This window comes from Heterocephalus glaber, unplaced genomic scaffold (assembly GCF_053883595.1).
Source record: "Heterocephalus glaber isolate CG9 unplaced genomic scaffold, H.glaber_assembly_v1.0 deba00001606, whole genome shotgun sequence".
In the NCBI taxonomy this organism is placed as follows: Eukaryota; Metazoa; Chordata; class Mammalia; order Rodentia; family Bathyergidae; genus Heterocephalus; species Heterocephalus glaber.
In genome coordinates this window covers 38,811,383-38,830,450 of record NW_028258377.1, presented here as the reverse complement: position 1 = coordinate 38,830,450, position 19,068 = coordinate 38,811,383, and the positions used below count along the sequence as shown (strand labels likewise).

The 19,068-nt window shown below is 38.8% G+C and overlaps 1 protein-coding gene and 1 pseudogene across 4 annotated transcripts in view; one reads left to right on the top strand and one right to left on the bottom strand.

Annotated features, from left to right (window-relative positions):
• The window catches only part of Rad50 (RAD50 double strand break repair protein), a 138,690-nt gene that overhangs the window by 29,458 nt on the left and 90,164 nt on the right, over positions 1–19,068 (top strand). For 2 of the 4 annotated variants that reach the window (XM_004836612.3, XM_087194552.1), the window contains exons 1-5: positions 2,488–2,873; positions 4,292–4,375; positions 9,315–9,466; positions 12,871–13,056; positions 14,166–14,370. In XM_004836612.3, the coding sequence (XP_004836669.1) occupies positions 2,745–2,873; positions 4,292–4,375; positions 9,315–9,466; positions 12,871–13,056; positions 14,166–14,370 (756 nt within the window). In that variant the 5' untranslated portion in view covers positions 2,488–2,744. Of the gene's footprint in view, positions 1–2,487; positions 2,874–4,291; positions 4,376–9,314; positions 9,467–12,870; positions 13,057–14,165; positions 14,371–19,068 lie in introns of those variants that run through there. The other 2 variants (XM_087194550.1, XM_087194551.1) reach the window with 2 other exon arrangements.
• On the bottom strand, positions 15,833–18,166 carry LOC147823014 (nucleophosmin pseudogene; annotated as a pseudogene).

The following is a 19,068-nucleotide window of genomic DNA, read 5'->3' as shown; positions in this document are numbered from 1 at the left end:
AAAAACATGTGTTGGTATGGATGTGGAGACACTGAAAACCCTGTGAACTATTGGTGGAACTATAAAATGGTATAGCCGCTATAGAAAACACTATGGTAGTTATTAAAAATAGAATTGTCATATGATCCAGCAATTCCACATCTGGGTTTATGCCCAAAAGAAAGCAGGGTCTAGAAGAGACATCTGTACATCCAGGTTCAGAGCATCATTATTTACAATAGCAGAGAGATGGAAGCAACACAAGCATCCACTGACAGAAGAATGGATCAACAAAATGTAGTAAACACATACAATGGAATCTTAATCTTAAACAGGACTAAATTCTGTCACATGCTAAACCATAGATGAATTTTAAGGACACAATGGTAAGTGAAATCAGCTAGTTACAAAAAAACAGATACACTACTGTGTGATTCCACTCATCTGAGATACTTAGTTCATAATCATAGAAACAGTGTCACCAGTTCCCTCTAGCTCTTGGGTCCTCGTTTTAGGGCAATGAAGACAGAAGCTGACAAAACAAGCTACGAGCGGTGGGGAATGGCCAAATGAGTGTTTATTAGAAAGAATAAAAGGAAAAGCTCCCTGCTAGTTGGAGAGGTTAAAGGCAGACATTCTATGTTTAAGTCTATTGTCTTTTTTACAGTTTTTGGTAGGGGTGAACATGTCAGAAAGCAAGGGTGCTCCTGGTTGCAGATAGTTCTTTGATGTTCAGAATGCAAGCTGCTTTGTTTGCATTTCACTTCCTCCAAGGTTTTTCCCATTTGCTTAGGGTCTTGTTTTTTGTCCCTTGTTTCATTAGGCCCTGATAGTTTAAGTTATTTGGGCCCTCTGCTGCGTTAACTCACTTGAACTTTAACTTAGAACTTTAGGTGAACTATTCAGGACTTGTGTCCTGTCTGCGCAACTTCCCCTACCTCCTAGCTTCAGGAGAACGGTGGTTTCTAGATGAGTGTAGGGGAAAGTGAAGAATTATTGTTTAATGGGTTTAGTTTGAATCTGCAAAATTAAAAATTTTGAGATGGAAGACGGTGGTGTCTGCATAACAATGTGAAAATACTTACGCCATAAACTGTATGCTTCAAAATGGTTATGATGTGTATTTTACAATTCTTGTGTCTTTTACTACAATTTTTTTTTTGGTGCTGGGGATCAAACTCAGGACCTTGTGCTCTTGAGGAAGGTGGGGTGCCACTGAGCTAAATCCTCCACCCTTAGTTTTTAAAAGTAGGGGGAAAAGTCTTTAATCTTTTCCCATTGTTCTATTACACTTGGTTTGTCAAGTAAGATTAATAATTTCAGTGTTTCCTTCCATTGTTAATGCTAAATATCTTGCAGTGGCTGATATGTTGTCCTCTTACCTACATAGCAGGGCCAAAGACTACTTCTTACTGGCCTTCCTCATTTGCTGCATAGTGCAACACAAGTTTCCAGTTTATATACTAGGTTCTGTAAATGATTTTCTTTGGATTGTGTGAGTGCAGAGCATTTTCTACATTTTTCCATCTCGGGGGGGGGGAATTATACCAAATTTTTTGTTTGGTTTTCAGTATCTTCCACTACTGTGATTGTTGTTCTTAATTTACCTACAGGTCCTTGTCTGATATCCTACCATTAAGTTTCTAAGAAACCAGTATTCTCAGTCACTTTTGAAAGGAGATTTCTCTTTCCCTTATTTTTTTTTTTTTTGGTACTGCGGATTGAACTCAGGACCTTGGGCTTTCGAGGCAGGCGGTGGCTCTTTCCCTTAAAGATATCTATCCCTATCCTGTGGCAGTGTTGACTGGGGCCCATTTCTTGGACTTTGCAAAAACACTTTTACAGTCTTAAAATAGCATCTGAGCTTTGGTCTACAAAAGCATTTCCCAAGCTTTCAGTCTTAAACATCCCTTAGACTTACGTGGGAAAAAAATATTATTAACCAGCTCAGGATGTAACTGGGTGGGACGTTTGCTTACATGAGTGAATCCCCGAGTTCCAGCCCCAGCCCCCCACCCCGATATTACTGAGGACCTCAAAGAACAACTGTGGGTCTAACTAGCAATATTTACAGCCTATTAAGAGATTTTTTTTTTTTAAGCACAAGAATATAAAACCACACATTCCACTGTGATGGTGTCCTTACACTCGTTAGGGAGTGAGGGCGAAAAGCGCAAACAATGTCTTGACGTCGTCAGGCAAACAGTTCTGACCTTAACAGAGCCCCTCAACGGGTCTCTTGCTCTACCCCAGTTCACCCCATGCCGAGTCCCCGGATCACGCTTTAAGAAGCGCGCAACAACCTACATCTCATCGTTCCTCCTCAGACCTCTAGGTGTTGCCCCTGCCCTAGCAAGAAGCGGGAAGTCCGCGGCCACCAGGAACAGCAATCGGTACACACGGCTCCTCAGCCGAGGTGCCTCGCCGGGCTGCGCGCGCATCCGCGGTCTCCCACTTCCCGGCGTGCCCCAGGGGCGCGGCGTGCGGCGTGCGCCTCGTACGCGGCTCCCACGTGACGCGTGGGACGCCGAGGCGGGAATCCGAGTGCGTGAGGTTGCCGCTGTCGCTCGGCTGGCTCTTTACGTCCCCGGAGGGCAGCCCCCGGTCGGCCTCCACCCCTGTGTGCCTCCCGTTCAGGAAACCCGTGTGGAAGGCTCCCGCCACAGCCGCTGCCCTGGTTGGCCCTTGCTCTGCGGACCTTTTTGGCCTCCCGTGGCTCCTCGGTCCCTCGCTCGCCCAGGAGCCAGGCCCTGGTGTTTGCAAACATGTCCCGGATCGAAAAGATGAGCATTCTGGGCGTGCGGAGTTTTGGAATAGAGGACAAAGATAAGCAAATTATCACTTTCTTCAGCCCGCTCACAATTTTGGTTGGACCCAATGGGGCGGGGAAGACGGTAAGTCCTGAGTAGCCCCCCTCAGATTGCGGGTAGCCAGTTTAGGGATCCGGGAAATGGAAAGTCTGAGCCTTCAGAGCTCTGGTTAGGAGAAGGAAAGGCGCGCCCAGCAAGTGCCTCGGGGCGTGGCCTCCTGTGGCCTTTAGCCCGCAGCCACGTGAGGAGTGGGCGCGTCAGGCCAGCCCCAGAGACCTAGACCTGCTGCGGCTCTCGCTCCACCTGCTCGGAACTACGAGAAGCCTTTGGTTTTCCCTCCTTGGCCCCTTGCTCCTGAAGCGTAGCATTCATTTCCCAGTAGTTGTCCTATACAGAAATTCCTTAAAAAGTTACAGTATATAATTAACAGTTGCTAAATGTACCGGCTGTTAAGGATGCTAGAGAAAATGGCTTACCTTTAAAATGAAACTGGTGTAATGAGATTTAATTAAATTAGAGAACGGTTACTTGGTTAGGATGCTCAAAACACTGAAAAAGTTGGAACACAGCTTATTTACAGCGGTTGTTAAAAGTCCAGGGAATATTTTAAAAATTGAGTGAAGAAGCGTTTGGGTCAGGAAGAATGGCTTGACAAAACGCAAGACAATACCAGTAAAACAGAAGAGTCTAAGGGAAGAATTTGTGGAAAACACACAGAGAAAGTTGAGAGTTGGATGGTTGTTTACTTTTGTTTATGTTTTTTGTTTATGGATATTTAGCATTATACTAAGTGCGCTACTGAAAGACAGACTAGTCACTGTCTGCCTGGATACAGAGTTTTCCTGTCATCATTTATTACCTATATGACCGCTGGCAAGTAGCTTAACTGCTCTGTATCTTATTTTCTCATTTATAAAATGGAAAAGTTTCTGCAGCATATGGCTAATGGGAAAATTAAAAGGTTAATGTAAGTGTTTAGAACAATACTTGACACGTAAGGAGCTCTATGCAGTTGTTCGCCGTTGTTATTAAAGAGTTGGAAATAATTTTTCTTTTAACAATTATTTTAAGGTACCTTTTAATTATATAGTTTTCTGTGAACTTAAATTCTTTTTTTTTTTTTTTTTTTTTGGTGCCGGGGATTGAACTTGGGTCCTTGCGTTTGCGCAGCAGGTGGCGAAACCACTGAGCTAAATCCCCGGCCCTTAAATTCTTAATTATGTGGGCTTATATTGTTAGATTTTATCTGACCACATTTTTATAGTCTCCATAATATTTTTTTTTACTTTTATTAGAATGTGTTTGCAGTACATAATGATCACATTCACTGTAGGGACTTGGTCCGTGTACATAATACATTTTAATTCTTTTTTCCCCCCCTTCCCGCACCCCCCTTTTCTTTTTCCAGCATCAGATTCACATAATAAATATTTATATAATGAGTGCTCTTTATGATTAATATCTTCAGTTCTTTTATAACTAATATTTTTTTGTTTCCATAGACCATCATAGAATGTCTAAAATATATTTGTACTGGAGATTTCCCTCCTGGAACCAAAGGAAATACATTTGTTCATGATCCCAAGGTAATGGTGCTAGTACAATTTTTTATTTTTAAAATCTTGTATAATTGTAAAAGCAATCATTATAGAAAACCTAGCAGTGGGAAAGTATAAAGAGATGAGTCACCTACACACAGTCAGCACTCAGTGATAGCCATTACTGATATTTTCATGTGTTTTCTTTTTTCCTCCTTTACATACTGTTTTACATAGCTGAGGTCATATTCTAATTTTGTATTCATGGTTTTTATTTTTCTTTCTCCTCACTAAATATCAAAAAGTCTCATGTCTTTAAAACATAATAAATTCTTAATGAGTGGTATGTGGGTGGTTCTTTTAATCTTCATGCCTTGGTATGTCTGAAATATTTTGTACTTAAAATAAGTGATGTTTTTGTGAACATTTTTAATAGTTGCATAATTTTTTTCTATTTAGATTGCTCACAGTGTAGCCTGGTGGAGGCTGAGGCAGGAGGATCACTGAGCTCGAGGCCAGCCTGAGCTACATAGAGAGTTCAAGGCCAGCCTGAAGTACTTAGTGAGACAAAAAAACCACACACGCACACAAAGTAGCCTGATGAAAATCTTCGTACGTGAATCCTTCTCGGAATTAGCTGTTTATACTGTTAGCATGTATAAAGGGCATAGAATTTGGCCCATAGACTTTATTTGTTGTATACATATATGGAACAAGAATATACCTGTTTAGTGAGCTCGTGTACTTTTCTCTCTATCCTTTGCTTATAGTCCCATTAAGTCCAGTTCATTGTATACTTCTAGGATTTTTTTCTGTGTTTATAAAGCCACGCCTGTGTGAGTATATAAATACTCTTCTGTTTCATTATTTTTACTAAAATAATGACTAAATAGTATTCTATTGAGTTTATATCCTGCAGTTTATGTATTTAATCGACCCCTCCCCCATTGATAATCACAGATCGAGCTCAGAACCTCATGCTTGTCAGGTAGGTGCTGTGCCGCTGAGCTTATAATTATGAATTTTCATCTTAAAATGGTAAAACATTTACTGAGCCCTTTATGAAATGTCTATTTCACACCTCTGTTTCCTTAAACCTATAATCTACTTTCCTCAGTTAATGATCTTGCCATTTTTTTGTTGAAAGGTAGAAATCAGATGAAAATTTCATATTTTCTAATAAAAAAATCTACCAAACTCCTTATTCATGTACCCATATTGTTTTCTCTCGTGTGTTAAGGGTTATTGTTTGTTGCCTTATCTAAACATCAACCAGCTCCTCTTATAGGCTAAAGCCCGTCCATCTCTCTTATTAACTGAGGGATTTTGCCCTTTCATTCCTTTCTCCTGCATCAGCAGTTTCTCTCTTAGGATAGTTCACATCAGTGTGTAAACATGGTCCAATCTTCAATTAAAAAAACCCTCTTTACTCTAAAACATCCTCAAGCTATTGCCCTTTTTTTTGTTCCACCTGGTAGCAAAATTAACAAGATTATATATACCTATTGTTTTCACTTCATTATCTCCCATTTTCTTTTCTTTTTTGGTACCAGGGATCGAACCAGGTCCTTGCGCTTGCGAGGCAGGCAGTGGAACCACTGAGCTAAAAACCCAGTCCTTATTTTTAAAAAAATTACTTTATTTTTTAATTTTTAATTTTATTTATTTATTTATTTATTTATTTGTGGTACCGGGGATCAGACTCAGGACCTTGTGCTTTCCAGGCAGGCGCAGCACCACTGAGCTAAATCCCTGGCCCTACCTCCCATTTTCTTTGTCTGCTACACTCAGATTTTCTTCCTTTTTCCCCCTCCACTAAAACTGCACTTGTAAGGTTCTCTGTAATCTTCATGTTGCTAGATAGAGTGGTCTGTTTCTAATTCTCATTAACGTCTTAACAGATTGGATCCAGTAGATTACTATTAGTTTTTTGTGTGTGTGTGTTTTTTTTTTGTGGTACCGGGGATTGATCTCGGGACCTTGTGCTTGCGAGGCAGGTGGCGGCACCACTGAGCTACATCCCCATCCCTATTATTATTTATTTGTTTTGTGTTTTGAGACAAGGCTGGCCTCAAACTTGAAGTGATCCTCCTCCCCTAACCTCCCAGGTGCTAGGAATACAGACATGGGCCACCATACCTGGCTGGTTATTATTATTATTTTTTTAAAATTTCCCTTTTGCTTTCCATGGCACATAATTTTAGGATTACCTCTTTTTTCCTTAGCCGTTTGTTAGTCTTTGTTGGGTTTGCCTTTGGTTGATTTCCAAATGCTAGTGTGCCCCAAGACTTAGCCCCTTTTCTGTCTCCTTCTTGGATGATCTCATTCATTCCCCTGGCTTTAAGTCTAACTATGTTCTAGAGACTCCAAATTTATGTATTTAACTCTGATTTCTTTCTTAAGCTCTAGCATTTCCAGCTGTTTGGAAAATTCTACCAAAGCTCACTCGAGAAGAAATATACCTATTATTTTTTATTTTAAAACCTGCTACTGAAAACTCCAGCCCAGATGGTTTCATTGGTGAATTCTCGTTATAATTTAGAGCTAAAGTGTCCCGCAAATGTCTTATATGTTTCAAAGATGGTTGGCTTATGGGGTGGTGCAAAAGCCTTGCTGTTAAAGATGGGACCTGGGTGGAGGTGGGTCACTTGCACATGACCTGGAAGGCTGTGTCTGTCCCCAGCTCCTCTCTCTGTCTGCTTCCTGGCTGCCAGGGGTTGAGCAGCTTTCCTCCACCCTTCCCTCCCGCCCTGCTGTTTCTTCTTGGACTCAGCCAATCATAGACTGAAACTGTGAGCCGGAATAAGCCTTTGGCTCTAAGTTGTGGCTGTCACATGTTGTGTCCCAGTGATGAGAAAGTGACTAAGACAACTCTGCCAAATATTTTAGGAAGAAATAATGCCGTTTCTCACAAACTTTCAGAAAAGAGGCAGAAAGGAGTACTTACCAGCTTACAAATTTAACATAACCTTAATGCCAAATCTACACGTTCCAAGATAACTACTGATATCTCATAACTACAGTAACTACTGATGATATGGTAGATGGAAAAATCCTTAGCAAAATATTAGCAAGGAAAAGTCACACATATATAAAGATCATACACCTGGACCAAGTGAGATTTACTTTAAGGATGCAAGGTTTGTTTAACACCCAAAACTCAGTCAGTGTAGTTTGTACCATTAACAGAAAGGAAAATCACATGAGCACTAATAGATACAGGAAAGGCTTGTAAATTTAATAATCACGGTAAAAACGCTCATCATCTCTTTGTTATTCCTGAGTAATTCAGTCCAAAGACCATTAGGTAGGATTAATTAAGAAATGGATACACAAAGGATAGAGGTGGTAACCTGGTGGATTGGAGAACAAGAATGTGAGTTCACACTTCTACAAAATATGAAGAGGAAAAAACAGAGAAAGTACAGAGGCCTTTATTCTAGTAGAATCCTGTCCAATAAATGTGGAAGGAATAATGGAACTAGAAAATTTCTGGTTGATTGAGATTGTAATAGTAAGTCATTCAGTTAAGAACCAATAGTTAAAACTAGAGGAAAGTTGAATGAAATACTGTATGGGATAGTTACATGGTGTCAGTGCAGCTCCCTCAAATGTTTAATAATTGTTAAGTAAAATACATTTGTTTGATAGAGAAGCTGGGAAATATACCTTGATCAAGAGATTGAAGTTAATACTTCAAGTTATGAAATGTATTGAAGTCATGCCCTACCTGATGAGACAATGAAAAGGACTCACCATCAGTTCTGTAATATTCCTACCAAAGATGTGTAACTATTTCAGTCACAAGAAAGTACCACACAAACCTAAATTTTGGAAGGTATTCCACAAAATAATGGTCTGTAATTTTCCAAATGATCAGTCATAAGTCAGCATTCTAGGCTGGAAGAAACAAGAGACTGGATATGGTGGTGCATGCTTGTAATCCCGGCCCTTGGGAGGCTGAGGCAGAAAGATCATCGTGGGTTTGAGGCCAGCCTGGATGAACTACATAGCGAGACTGTCTCAAAAAGAAAAAAGAAAAAAAACACACCAAACTAAAATGATGTGACTGACATATGTAATCTGTAATTCTGAACGGTATTGTTTTGTTGTAAAGGACATATTGGAACAATTGGCAAAACTTGAATGGGATCTGTGAATCCTATTGTAATATATCAGTATCAATTTCTTGATTTTTGTGGTTGAAAACTTATTTTATAAGATATTGGTGATGCATCTTATTCTCAAGTGGGTCAAAGGTAACATTACATGTATTTTCATTTTTCTGTTACAATTTGTAAGTTAAAATTTTAAACTTAAAAAGATAAAATTCATTTTAAAAATTTACATTTTGTTTGTTTGTTTGTTTGTTTGGTACTGCGGATTGAACTTGGGACCCTGTGTTTGCAAGGCAGGTGCCAGAACCACTGAACTAAATCCCCCACCTAAAAATTTACATACTTTTAATGGCACTGAGTAAAGGAGGTAGATAATACTGTACCATTTTATTAACTCAAACTGTATTCTTTTCTTCCCATATTTTGAGGTTTGGCAGTACTAGGGACTGAACCCAGGGCCTTCACACCGAGCTACATCCATAGCCCTTTTAAAACATTTTTTATTTTGAAACAGGTACTCACTAAGTTGACCGGGCTGGGCGTGAACTTTGGGTTTTCCTAGCTCAGGCTCTGAGAGTCCTGGGATTGTAGGCATGTGTCACCATGCCTGGCTTCTCCTATATTTTGAATAGCATGTGGAAAATGTTTGTTTTTTTTTTTTTTGGTACCGGAGATTGAACTCGGGACCTTGTGCTTTCGAGGCAAGGTGGTGGAACCACTGAGCTAAATCCCTGGCCCAGCATGTGAAAAATGTTACTTTGGATATTTAAGCTTTTCTTTGTGCCTCATTTTGGATGAGTAAGATTGTTTATGGTTTTTCTTTCAGAACTAACATTCTGGTGCTTAATTTTCTCTGTTTACCCACAAAGGTTGCTCAAGAAACAGACGTGAGAGCCCAGATTCGTCTACAGTTTCGTGATGTCAATGGAGAATGTATAGCTGTGCAGCGATCTATGGTGTGTTCTCAGAAGAGCAAAAAGACAGAATTTAAAACCTTGGAAGGCATCATTTCCAGAATAAAGTAGGTGTTAACACTATATTTGAAAATCTCTTTATTTTCAGTCTTAAGTTTTATATACTGTGTTTTTTCCCCTATTTATTTTAGGGGAGCATGTTAATTTTAATGAACTTTCTTTTTTAGAGTAGTTTGGATTCACAGTAAAATTGGGTAGTAAGTATAGAGTTTCCATATATTCACTGTCCCTTCATACATCTCCCACTACCAACATTTAATTTTTTGGTGCTGTTTATCAGATGATCCCATTGAAGATTTAGTGATAATGTTCTATTTCCTTGAGTGATTTAGGAAGAGTTCTGAATTGAATACATACTCATTCAAATGTAGGTTAAATGAATAACGGCCGGGGATTTAGCTCAGTGGTTTTGCCCGCCTGCTGCACAAGGGCAAGGACCAGAGTTCGATCCCCAGTACCAAAAAAAAAAAAAAAAGAATAAAAAAATGCTCTTATCATGTATACAGGTGGATGAGATAAGCTGTCAGGGAAGAGTGAGAATTTCTCTGTTAACCATTATCATTTTGTTAGATTCAGGTATCATCTTCAGCAATTGGAGTTAAGGCTGCCTTGGATTCAAAACTTTATCCTTGCTGAGAAAATTACTTAACTTTCTTTTTGTTTATTAAACTAAGCAATTCCTTATGTAGCCAGTAATGTTTAGTGCCTGCTACAGGTGCTGCCTTAGGCACTGGTTTTTCAAGCAGGTTCTTTTCATTGGTGGTGGTGGTGGTGGTGGTGTTTTTGTTTTTGTTTTTTGTAGTTCAGGCTGGCCCTGAACTCACTATGTAGCCCAGGCTGGCCTCAAACTCAAAGCGATCCTCCTGCCTCAGCCTCCTGAGTGCTGGGATTACAGGCATGCGCCACCATGCCCGGCTATCCATGGTTTTTAATCACACTCAAACCTTTTTCATACCTTTGGATTTCATTATTTCTTGTCTCCCTCTTGCCCTTTGCAGCCAGTTTTCTCAGAAGAGTTATAGATACTTGTTACCTTTTGGGACTGGATGTCCCTGCCAAAGCCTGATTCGGTCAGAGGTGGCTGAATCTGGAATGTGTGATGCTGGGTTTAAGGGTGTGTGATTCCTAAACCACTGCATGTGAGTGAGTGGGTTAGCACCACCCTAATCCCTGCAGTCTGGGTGGGATAAAAGAGACAGAAAGATTCAGTGAAGCTCTCTTGTTGCCTTTGCTACTTTGTGCACACCATGTTATTTCTCCTCTGTGAGGCCTGTTTGCCATCCTTGCCTTGGAGCCAGCCTGCTATGGACTAAAACCTCTACAAACTGTGAGCTAAATAAACCTTTCCCCCTTTAACGTTGGTTGTCAGGTATTTTTGTCTCAGCAATAAGAGAAAAGAAACACAATACTTGTCTCCATTTCTTCATCTCTTCCCTCCTCTCATCCCATTCTTCCACTGACACAGCTCCACTGAGGTCACTAATAACCTTTTTATTGGTTAGAATAATGCTGGTGTTATGCAAAGTAGACCTATAGTGGGCCTCTGTTTCTTCCTTTGTAAAGTAGGGGTTCATTATCCCTATACATAGTTTAGAAAAATGTTGTAAGGATTGAGCTAATGAATATAAAATGCTTACTACATAGTAAAAGCTCATGTATTAGTTTCATATGACTGCTGTAACAAACAGTTATGCTTAAGACAGTGCAACCAGACTAAAATCAAGGTGTTAAGTAGGCTGTGTTTCTTTCTGGGGGCTGGAGGGGAGAATCTGTTTTGTTCTTTTCATCATTTAGAAGCCACTCATGTATCTTGGCCCATGGCTCTCCCTCCATGAAGCAGTGAGCAGAGTTATTTCTCATGTTGAATCGTTCTTGCCTCTTTTCTCCCCTCTCTTACATGTAAAGACCTTTGTGATTACATTGACCCCATTCAAATGACCCAGCATAATCTTTTCAGGTCACATAATGAGCAGTTAATTCTGTTTGTAATCTTAATTCCGCTTTGCCAGGTAATCTAGCATTCACAAATTCTGTGTACTGCAGATCAATAAGTGGCAGTTGTTAATCAGTTCTTGCCTGAATTTTTTTCCCTAGACCTCATTATACAACACTGTTCCCTCTTTCTCTCCGTCACAACCACATCTTACTTCATTCATCTAGCCGATAAAAGTTGGAGTGCCACAAGCTTAGTCCTGGTTAGTTCTGTTTTTGTTCCATACTCTCTTCCTAGGTCATCTCCGTATCAATTGCTCAAGTTACCATGAGTTTGTAGGTGACTCACAGATTTGTCTAAATCAGACCTTTGTTTCCAGACTCGTATATTAACTACCTCTCTTGTTTTCAACTAGTTGTTTCAATGGTATCTCAGATTCAGCATGCCCCAAAGCTTATGATTCTTTGACCCCTCCTAAAATAAACTTCCTACAACTTGATTGTCTTACATTACTTTTCGTCTCAGTGAATGACACTGCTACATGTCCAGTGACCAAAGCCAGAAACCTACGTGTGGATACATTGCTACTCTCTCTATTCAATCCATTACTATGTCTATGGATTTAAACTAAATGTTTTTTGACTTTGTTTCCACTTCTGCAGTGATTATGTATTCTAGTCCAAGCTGCATGATCTTTCCATGGTCTAATGTGATAACCTGCTGATATATTTGTGTCCCTTCTAGCCCCTTACAGAACATGTTTACATACTCAGGATCTATTTTAAAAATAAAAATTGAGACCGGGGATTTAGCTCAGTGGTTCCGTCACCTGCCTTGAAAGCTCAAGGACCCGAGTTTGATCTCCGGTACCAAAAAAAAAAAAAAAAAAAGAAAAAGAAAAGTTGAAATGAAAAAACAGTAAAATTCTAGCACTCAGAAGGCTGAGGCAGGAGGATTGCCACAAGTTTGAGACCTACCTGGGCTATGTAGTGAGTTCAAGGCCACCCTGAACTACATAGTGAGATTCTGTCTCAAAAGAAAAAAAAGGGAAAAACAGTAAAGACAGACACTACCTTTACTTGTATAAGTCACTTTTGCCTGTCTGCTGATGATCATGCTTTGTTCATTTAAATTTCATATTTTTGAGTTCTAGGGGTGGAAGATAGTGTTTTTCTCTATGTACTACATAAAAATATATTAAATTACTGTCACTAAAAGTCCAATTTTTTTTTTTTGGTACCAGGGATCGAACTCGGGACCTTGCGCTTACGAGACAGGCCCTGGAACCACTGAGCTAAATCCCCAGCCCCCTTCCAAATATGTTAAAAAAATAAAAAGTTTGGCATCCTTTCCTATACCATCATGTTTTATATAATCTTTTTGTCAGTAAACTGGTAAATTGTTTAAGAGTTAGGCTTTTTAGCATAAGGAAGCTATTTAAAGAAGTACAGCATGAAGGATTGATAAAGCAGTAGAACAGGTTATTTTACTTATATTCTTGATTTTTCTTTCCTACAGGCATGGTGAAAAGGTCAGTCTCAGCTCTAAGTGTGCAGAAATTGACCGAGAAATGATAAGTGCTCTTGGGGTTTCTAAATCTGTGCTAAACAATGTCATTTTCTGTCACCAAGAAGACTCTAATTGGCCTTTAAGCGAAGGAAAGGCTCTGAAGCAAAAGTTTGATGAAATTTTTTCTGCAACAAGGTTTGTAATTCTTAAGACTTTTTAGCCCACTAAGTTATTGAGCCTTTTTTTGTATTTGTTTTTTTGTACCGGCGATCGAACTTGGGACCTTACGCTTACTGAGGCAGGCGGTGGAACCACTGAGCTAAATCCCTGGCCCTTTTGTATTTGTTTTTGAGAGACAGTGTCATTGTGCTGCCCGGGCTGGCCTTAAACTCCTCGCTTCAAGAGATCCTTCTGTAGATGTGTAACACTATGTCTATCTTTTGGATTCTTCTTTTTTAAAAAGAAAAATTTTTTTTATTGGTACATTTTAGGTATACAGTACGTTTACATTTATCATCGGGTGCTTGTACCTGTACATGATGCATCTTGGTTCTTATTTTTTCCCTTTTACCTGTGCACCCTTCCCTATTTACATAGATTTCGTTTCCATTTTTTTTCTTTTAAGTTTTCTTTTCCCTTCGTTCCTTTCCCCTTCCCCTCCCACCACCCCTACACCGTTGGATCTTTTTTTTTTTTTCTTTTTGGTCCTGGGGATAGAACTCGGGTCCTTGCACTAGAGGACCAAGGGGGCGAAACCACTGAGCTAATTCCCTGGCCCTGGCCCTTTTAATATTTCAGATTATCAATTATTCGTTTTAATCATTTTAATCCTTATTTACACTTTTGGTTTCTCACACTAGAGAAACTATTCGGTATTTACACATGTGTGTCCTATTTATTTCACTTGAGAATATGGTCTCAATATGCATCCATTTAGCTATAAATGTCTCCATAGTTTCTCGTTCTTTATGGCTGAGTAGTACTCCATTTTATTAAAGAACCACGTCTTTATCCAGTCTCCAATCGATGGGCACTTGGGCTGTTTCCATGCTTTATCTATTAAAAAGAAAAATTTTAAAAGCAAAAAGTTCATCAGTTATTACTTTTTACCCAGTGGCAGCCACTGGGTATATTTCCTTTCCGTTTTCTTTTTTGTCTGCTTATTTACCTGACTGACAGAATAAATGTAATTTTTCTCTCACCATTATGTCATGAGCATTTGCCAAGTTATTACAAATCCCTTGCATATTAGCTTACTGTATAAATACACCCTAACTTAGCCAGGTTTATTGGTGTCTTCAAAGGTATATCAAAGCCTTGGAAACACTCCGTCAGGTACGTCAGGCGCAAGGTCAGAAAGTGAAAGAATGTCAAACAGAACTGAAATACCTGAAGCAAAACAAGGAAAAAGCTTGTGAAATTCGTGATCAGATTACTAGTAAGGAGGCCCAATTAATGTCTTCAAAGGAAATCATCAAATCCTATGAAAATGAACTTGAGCCATTGGAGGTAATTTGGTTTTTTTTTAGTCGACAAAAATTACATTTATTTATAGATGTGTTTTAATATAAGTATGTCTTGTGGGATGGCTAAATCAAACTCATTAATGTACATTAACTCAACAGTTTTTTGGTGATGGGAACACTTAAAATCTATTAGCAGTTTTCGTATGTACAGTATATTAACTGTTGTCACAATGATGTAAAATAGTTGCTATCTGTTATACTAAGGAGAAAGTCATTTTTTTGCCACGGTAACATTCACCCCTAAAATATTCTATCATTATTTGAACTTGAATGGCATGTACATTTCTTTCAAAAAATTAGAAGATTTACTACAGCTAATGTCTTAGATCTGTATTAGATGATTAGACTTTATATTTCACAAAGAGCTTGGATTTGAGAGTAAAATTTATACCATCACACTAAATTAAATTGGTAGTGTAGCTCACTAGTTCTGAAATAGCACTGTAACTAGCCAACCTTATAATTCTGTTTTTAGAATTTTTTAATTGACAGGTCTTTCCAGAGAAGTTTATAATTTGCAGCATGTTTTTGACATAGCATAAAATTTGAAATTGGTCTATAATATTTATATGTTTGCAAATCAGTATAGCTTTCTAAACCCTATGGATTTTTGTTGTTTTTGAAACAAAATCTTGCTCTGGTGTCCAGGCTGGCCTCAAACCCTTAGCCTTCAGGGATCCTTCTATTTCAGTCAGCCTCCTGAGTAGTTCAAACTCCAAGTGAATCCTGTGGTTTATAATAAAGCCTGCAGGAAATCCCATTCCTTGACTTAGTAAGCATTTACTGAGTGTTCTCTATGATTTGTGCTACAGAGTCAAGAAAGACTATAACAGCATTCTTGGTCTTGAGCCAGTCTAAGAGCATTCTTAAAAATGACTGCTAAGCTTCAGATAGAACACTTTTTAGAAGATTTTTTTAACCATTAAAAAATTTATTGATTTGTCTTTTTTTTTTTTTTGGTACCGGGGATCGAACTCGGGTCCTTGCGCCTGCAAGGTAGGCGGCAGAACCACTGAGCTAAATCCTTGGCCCATAAATACTGATTAGAAATGATGACCATGCCTGGAAATGTTTGATAAAGGCTTCAGAAAAGGGGCAAAGATGAGCTCAGCCTTAAAGAATGGGGAGAAATCAAATTAATAAACTGGAAGACATCTTAAAAATAATATGTGCTTGCCAGGGATTTAGGTTGGGTGGTGCAGCGCCTGCTTTGCAAGTGCAAGGTCCTGAATTTGAGCTCCAGGACTGGGGAAAAAAAAATGTGCTCAGTGCAAAAACTATAAAAGGATGTTAAATGAAAAATGAAAAATACTCAAATCTGAAAAGTGAAAGATACTCAACTCTGATCTCTCAGAGTATATCCTGCTAATGGCTTTCTTTGTGCATATATGCAATACATACAAATACTCTGGTGGATATTTGTATGTACTCCCACACAGGCTTATCAGAATAGGATTGTGTGAAGAGAAGCTCTTAGTTAAGTAAATCAGTATAAAAGGGTGAGAGTTTGGGGTGTAGCTTGGTGGCAGATGCTTGCCTAACTTGTATGTGGCCTCAGTTTTGATCTGCAAAAAAATAAAAAGGAATGAGAAGGAAGAATTAGGGTCATATTATTATTACCTTACTCACACCGTGCAGTAAGGTAAGTGTGACTGAGTGTGTTATATTTTAGGATGAGTTGTCTTGTGTAGGTATTGTGGCAGTTACCAGTTGGAGCACATTTTCTTTTCTTTTCTTTTTTTTTTATTCATTCAAATATTTATTGAGCACCTAAGAAATACAAAGGTAATTAAAAGAAGAGATGAGGCATATGCACAACAGAAAGCATTATGTAAGGTTCACTGAATCACAGCAGTCAAAAAAGTAAAGGAAAAAATGGTGCTTTAGGAAAAAGATTGCTTCCAGGTTGGAAGAGGGTCTGAGTGGCAAATCAGAAAAGGGGATTGAGATTAAAATAGAAGACTTCAGACTGGATTGTTGATGATATGCAGAATGGACTATTACTTGTCTCTCCTTTTCCTTTCTCCCCATCTTTGGGCTTAAATTTATCAGTAGTGCCCAGGACTGTTCAATGTGCCTTTTCTATACTTGCTTGTGTTTTTGCTTTAATATCTTCTACAGAACTAGGTCCTTGGGGTGTTTTAGGAATTTTCTTGTTTTTTGAAGGATTCTTGACCTTTTGATATTGGTGTTGATGGTTTTGAGTCTTTTCCATTCTGGTTTGATTTTTGTGCATTTTTGGCTGGAGTATCGTATCAATTTCTTCATTGGTGCTTTCTCTTCAGCTTCCTCATCATTAAAATCATCGTTGTCATCATCTTCATCGTCATCATCATCATCTTCATCAGCCACTAGTTTTACTTTTTTCTGTGGAACCTTGCTACCACTTCCAGGGGCAGATTGCTTTCCAGATATACTTAAGAGTTTTACATCCTCTTCCTTCTTCTCATCGGACTCTGCGTCTTCCTCCACAGCCACTAAGTGCTGTCCACTAATATGCACAGGCCCTGAACTACACTTCAACCTTAAGACCACGGGTGTTGTAATTTCAAAGCCCCCAAGGGAAACTGTTGGCTGTAAAGACATTTTCAAAGTTGCTAGTGTTACTTTAATTGGACTGCCTTCATAATTCATTGCCTCTGCTTCCACCATGTGCAATTCGTCCTTTGCACCAGCCCCTAAACTGACCGTTCTTAATGACAGCTGGTGCTCATTTTCATCATTATCTACCTTAAAGTGATAATCTTTGTCGGCCTTTAGTTCACAACCGAAAAGATAGTTCTGGGGCCTCAGGGGGCTCATGTCCATATCCATCAAATCTTCCATGGAGTGGTGGCACGCACTTAGGTGGGAGAGAACGCGAACGGAAATAAACAGCTGCTGCCCCAGAGAACAGATGCTCAGGACAGAATCACGCCAGGGCACATTTTATTTTCTTGAGGCATGCCTTGTTGGAGAGGTGACAAGCACACACATAATGTAAAGGCAGAAGAAAGACAAGAGCTGTAGGAGCTTGGAGGAGGAAGGAAGTTGATTTCTGTCTAAAGTGGCCAGAGAGGATTTCATAGGATTGAATTTGGGGGTGTAACTTCATTGATTATAAATGGGTAGATCATTAAAGACATAGAGACAGTAAATTGAAAGCTGTCTTTGAACACTGTCAAGAAAATTCATATAGTTGGAGAGTTGGTATGGAAATGTCAAGGTAGGGCTAAGTGATAATGCCTTTATTAAATAGTGACTATTCGAACCAAGGGTGTTGCAAAGGTTGAGATATTTGTGTACTTGTTTGTTCGTGTTTAATTAGTTCCCTCAGTTTGTGTTCTTGTCTCTATCCTCAAGAGCCTAACTCAGCAGATAGTTCAGTAGCTGTTATAAGGATGATTTCCAAAGTTCTTTTTACCTCTGACCTATGAAGATTTTCCCTTCAAAAGTTTAGGATAGTTCACTTTCTCAGCATCTGTCCGCAAAAGACTACTTCATTTCTACACTGTATTATAATGCATGCTTTTTCATTTTTATAGATTTCTGTACCTCCATTTTTGGTAGTTCTCTCAAAATATTTTCTCATCCTTCCATATTCTGTCCTCTGATCTTGGCCTAGACCCGTTTTCATGTCTTGACTTATATGAGAATTGCTTGAGATACTTTTTTCTGATTTACTTTTTTCACACACAAATTCATGTTCTTCCTGTGCATGATAGTCCAGCTACTCTTTCCTTTTGTCTCATTTCATTGTAGCACCTAAGTTTTAAACACTGTGCTCTACTTTTTGTTGTCTGGATGTTTCTCTTAGCTTCTTTACTGGATTGTTCTTTATTGGATTTAGCATGTAAAACCCCTTTTAAAGTGTATAATTCTGTGTATTTGGACTGGTGTGTATAGTAAAATTTATCTCCATCATAATCAAGATATAAAATATTTCCATCTCTCCACAAATTTCTCTCAGAATCTCCGTCTGTTCCCAGCCCCAGTAATCACTCATTATTTTCTGTCATTATAGTTTTAGCTTTTTCCAGAATGATACATAAATGGAATCATACAGACTTTTGTGTGTGGTTTCTTAGTGTAATGCTTTTAAATTGATTTACGTTGCTGCACGTATGAGTACTTTATTACTTTTTATTGCTAAGGAGTATCTCATTATATATCTATATTTTAATTTCTTTTTGTTTATCCATTCCCTGGTTATGGACATTGAGATATTTCCAGCTTTTGGCTCTTACAAATACAAGCACTCTAAACTTCTTGGTACAGGTCTTTGAACATGTTGTCATTTCTCCTGGTTAACTCTAGTTGTGTGTTCCTAGGTTATATGACGTGTATGTTTAACCTTAGAAGCCGCCAAACTATTTTACAAAGGGGCTGAACCATTTGCATTCCAACCAGCAATGTATTGAATGCAGTTCTACATGCTCCTCCATGATCAGTGTACCATTCCTTTTTCATGTCAGCCATTGTAGTTGTATGGTAGTAACTCACTGAGAAGTTCTTTTTTGTGTGGTTTTTATTTGCAGTTTCCTAGTAATGTGATGTTGAGCATCTTTTTTATTTGCCATCTGTATATCTTATTTTGGTAAAGTATTTGCCTATTTTCAGCAGATTTTTTTGTCTTTATTATTGGACTGTGAGAGTTCTTTATATATGCTGGATGAAGCCCTTTTAGGGATGTGTTTTGCAT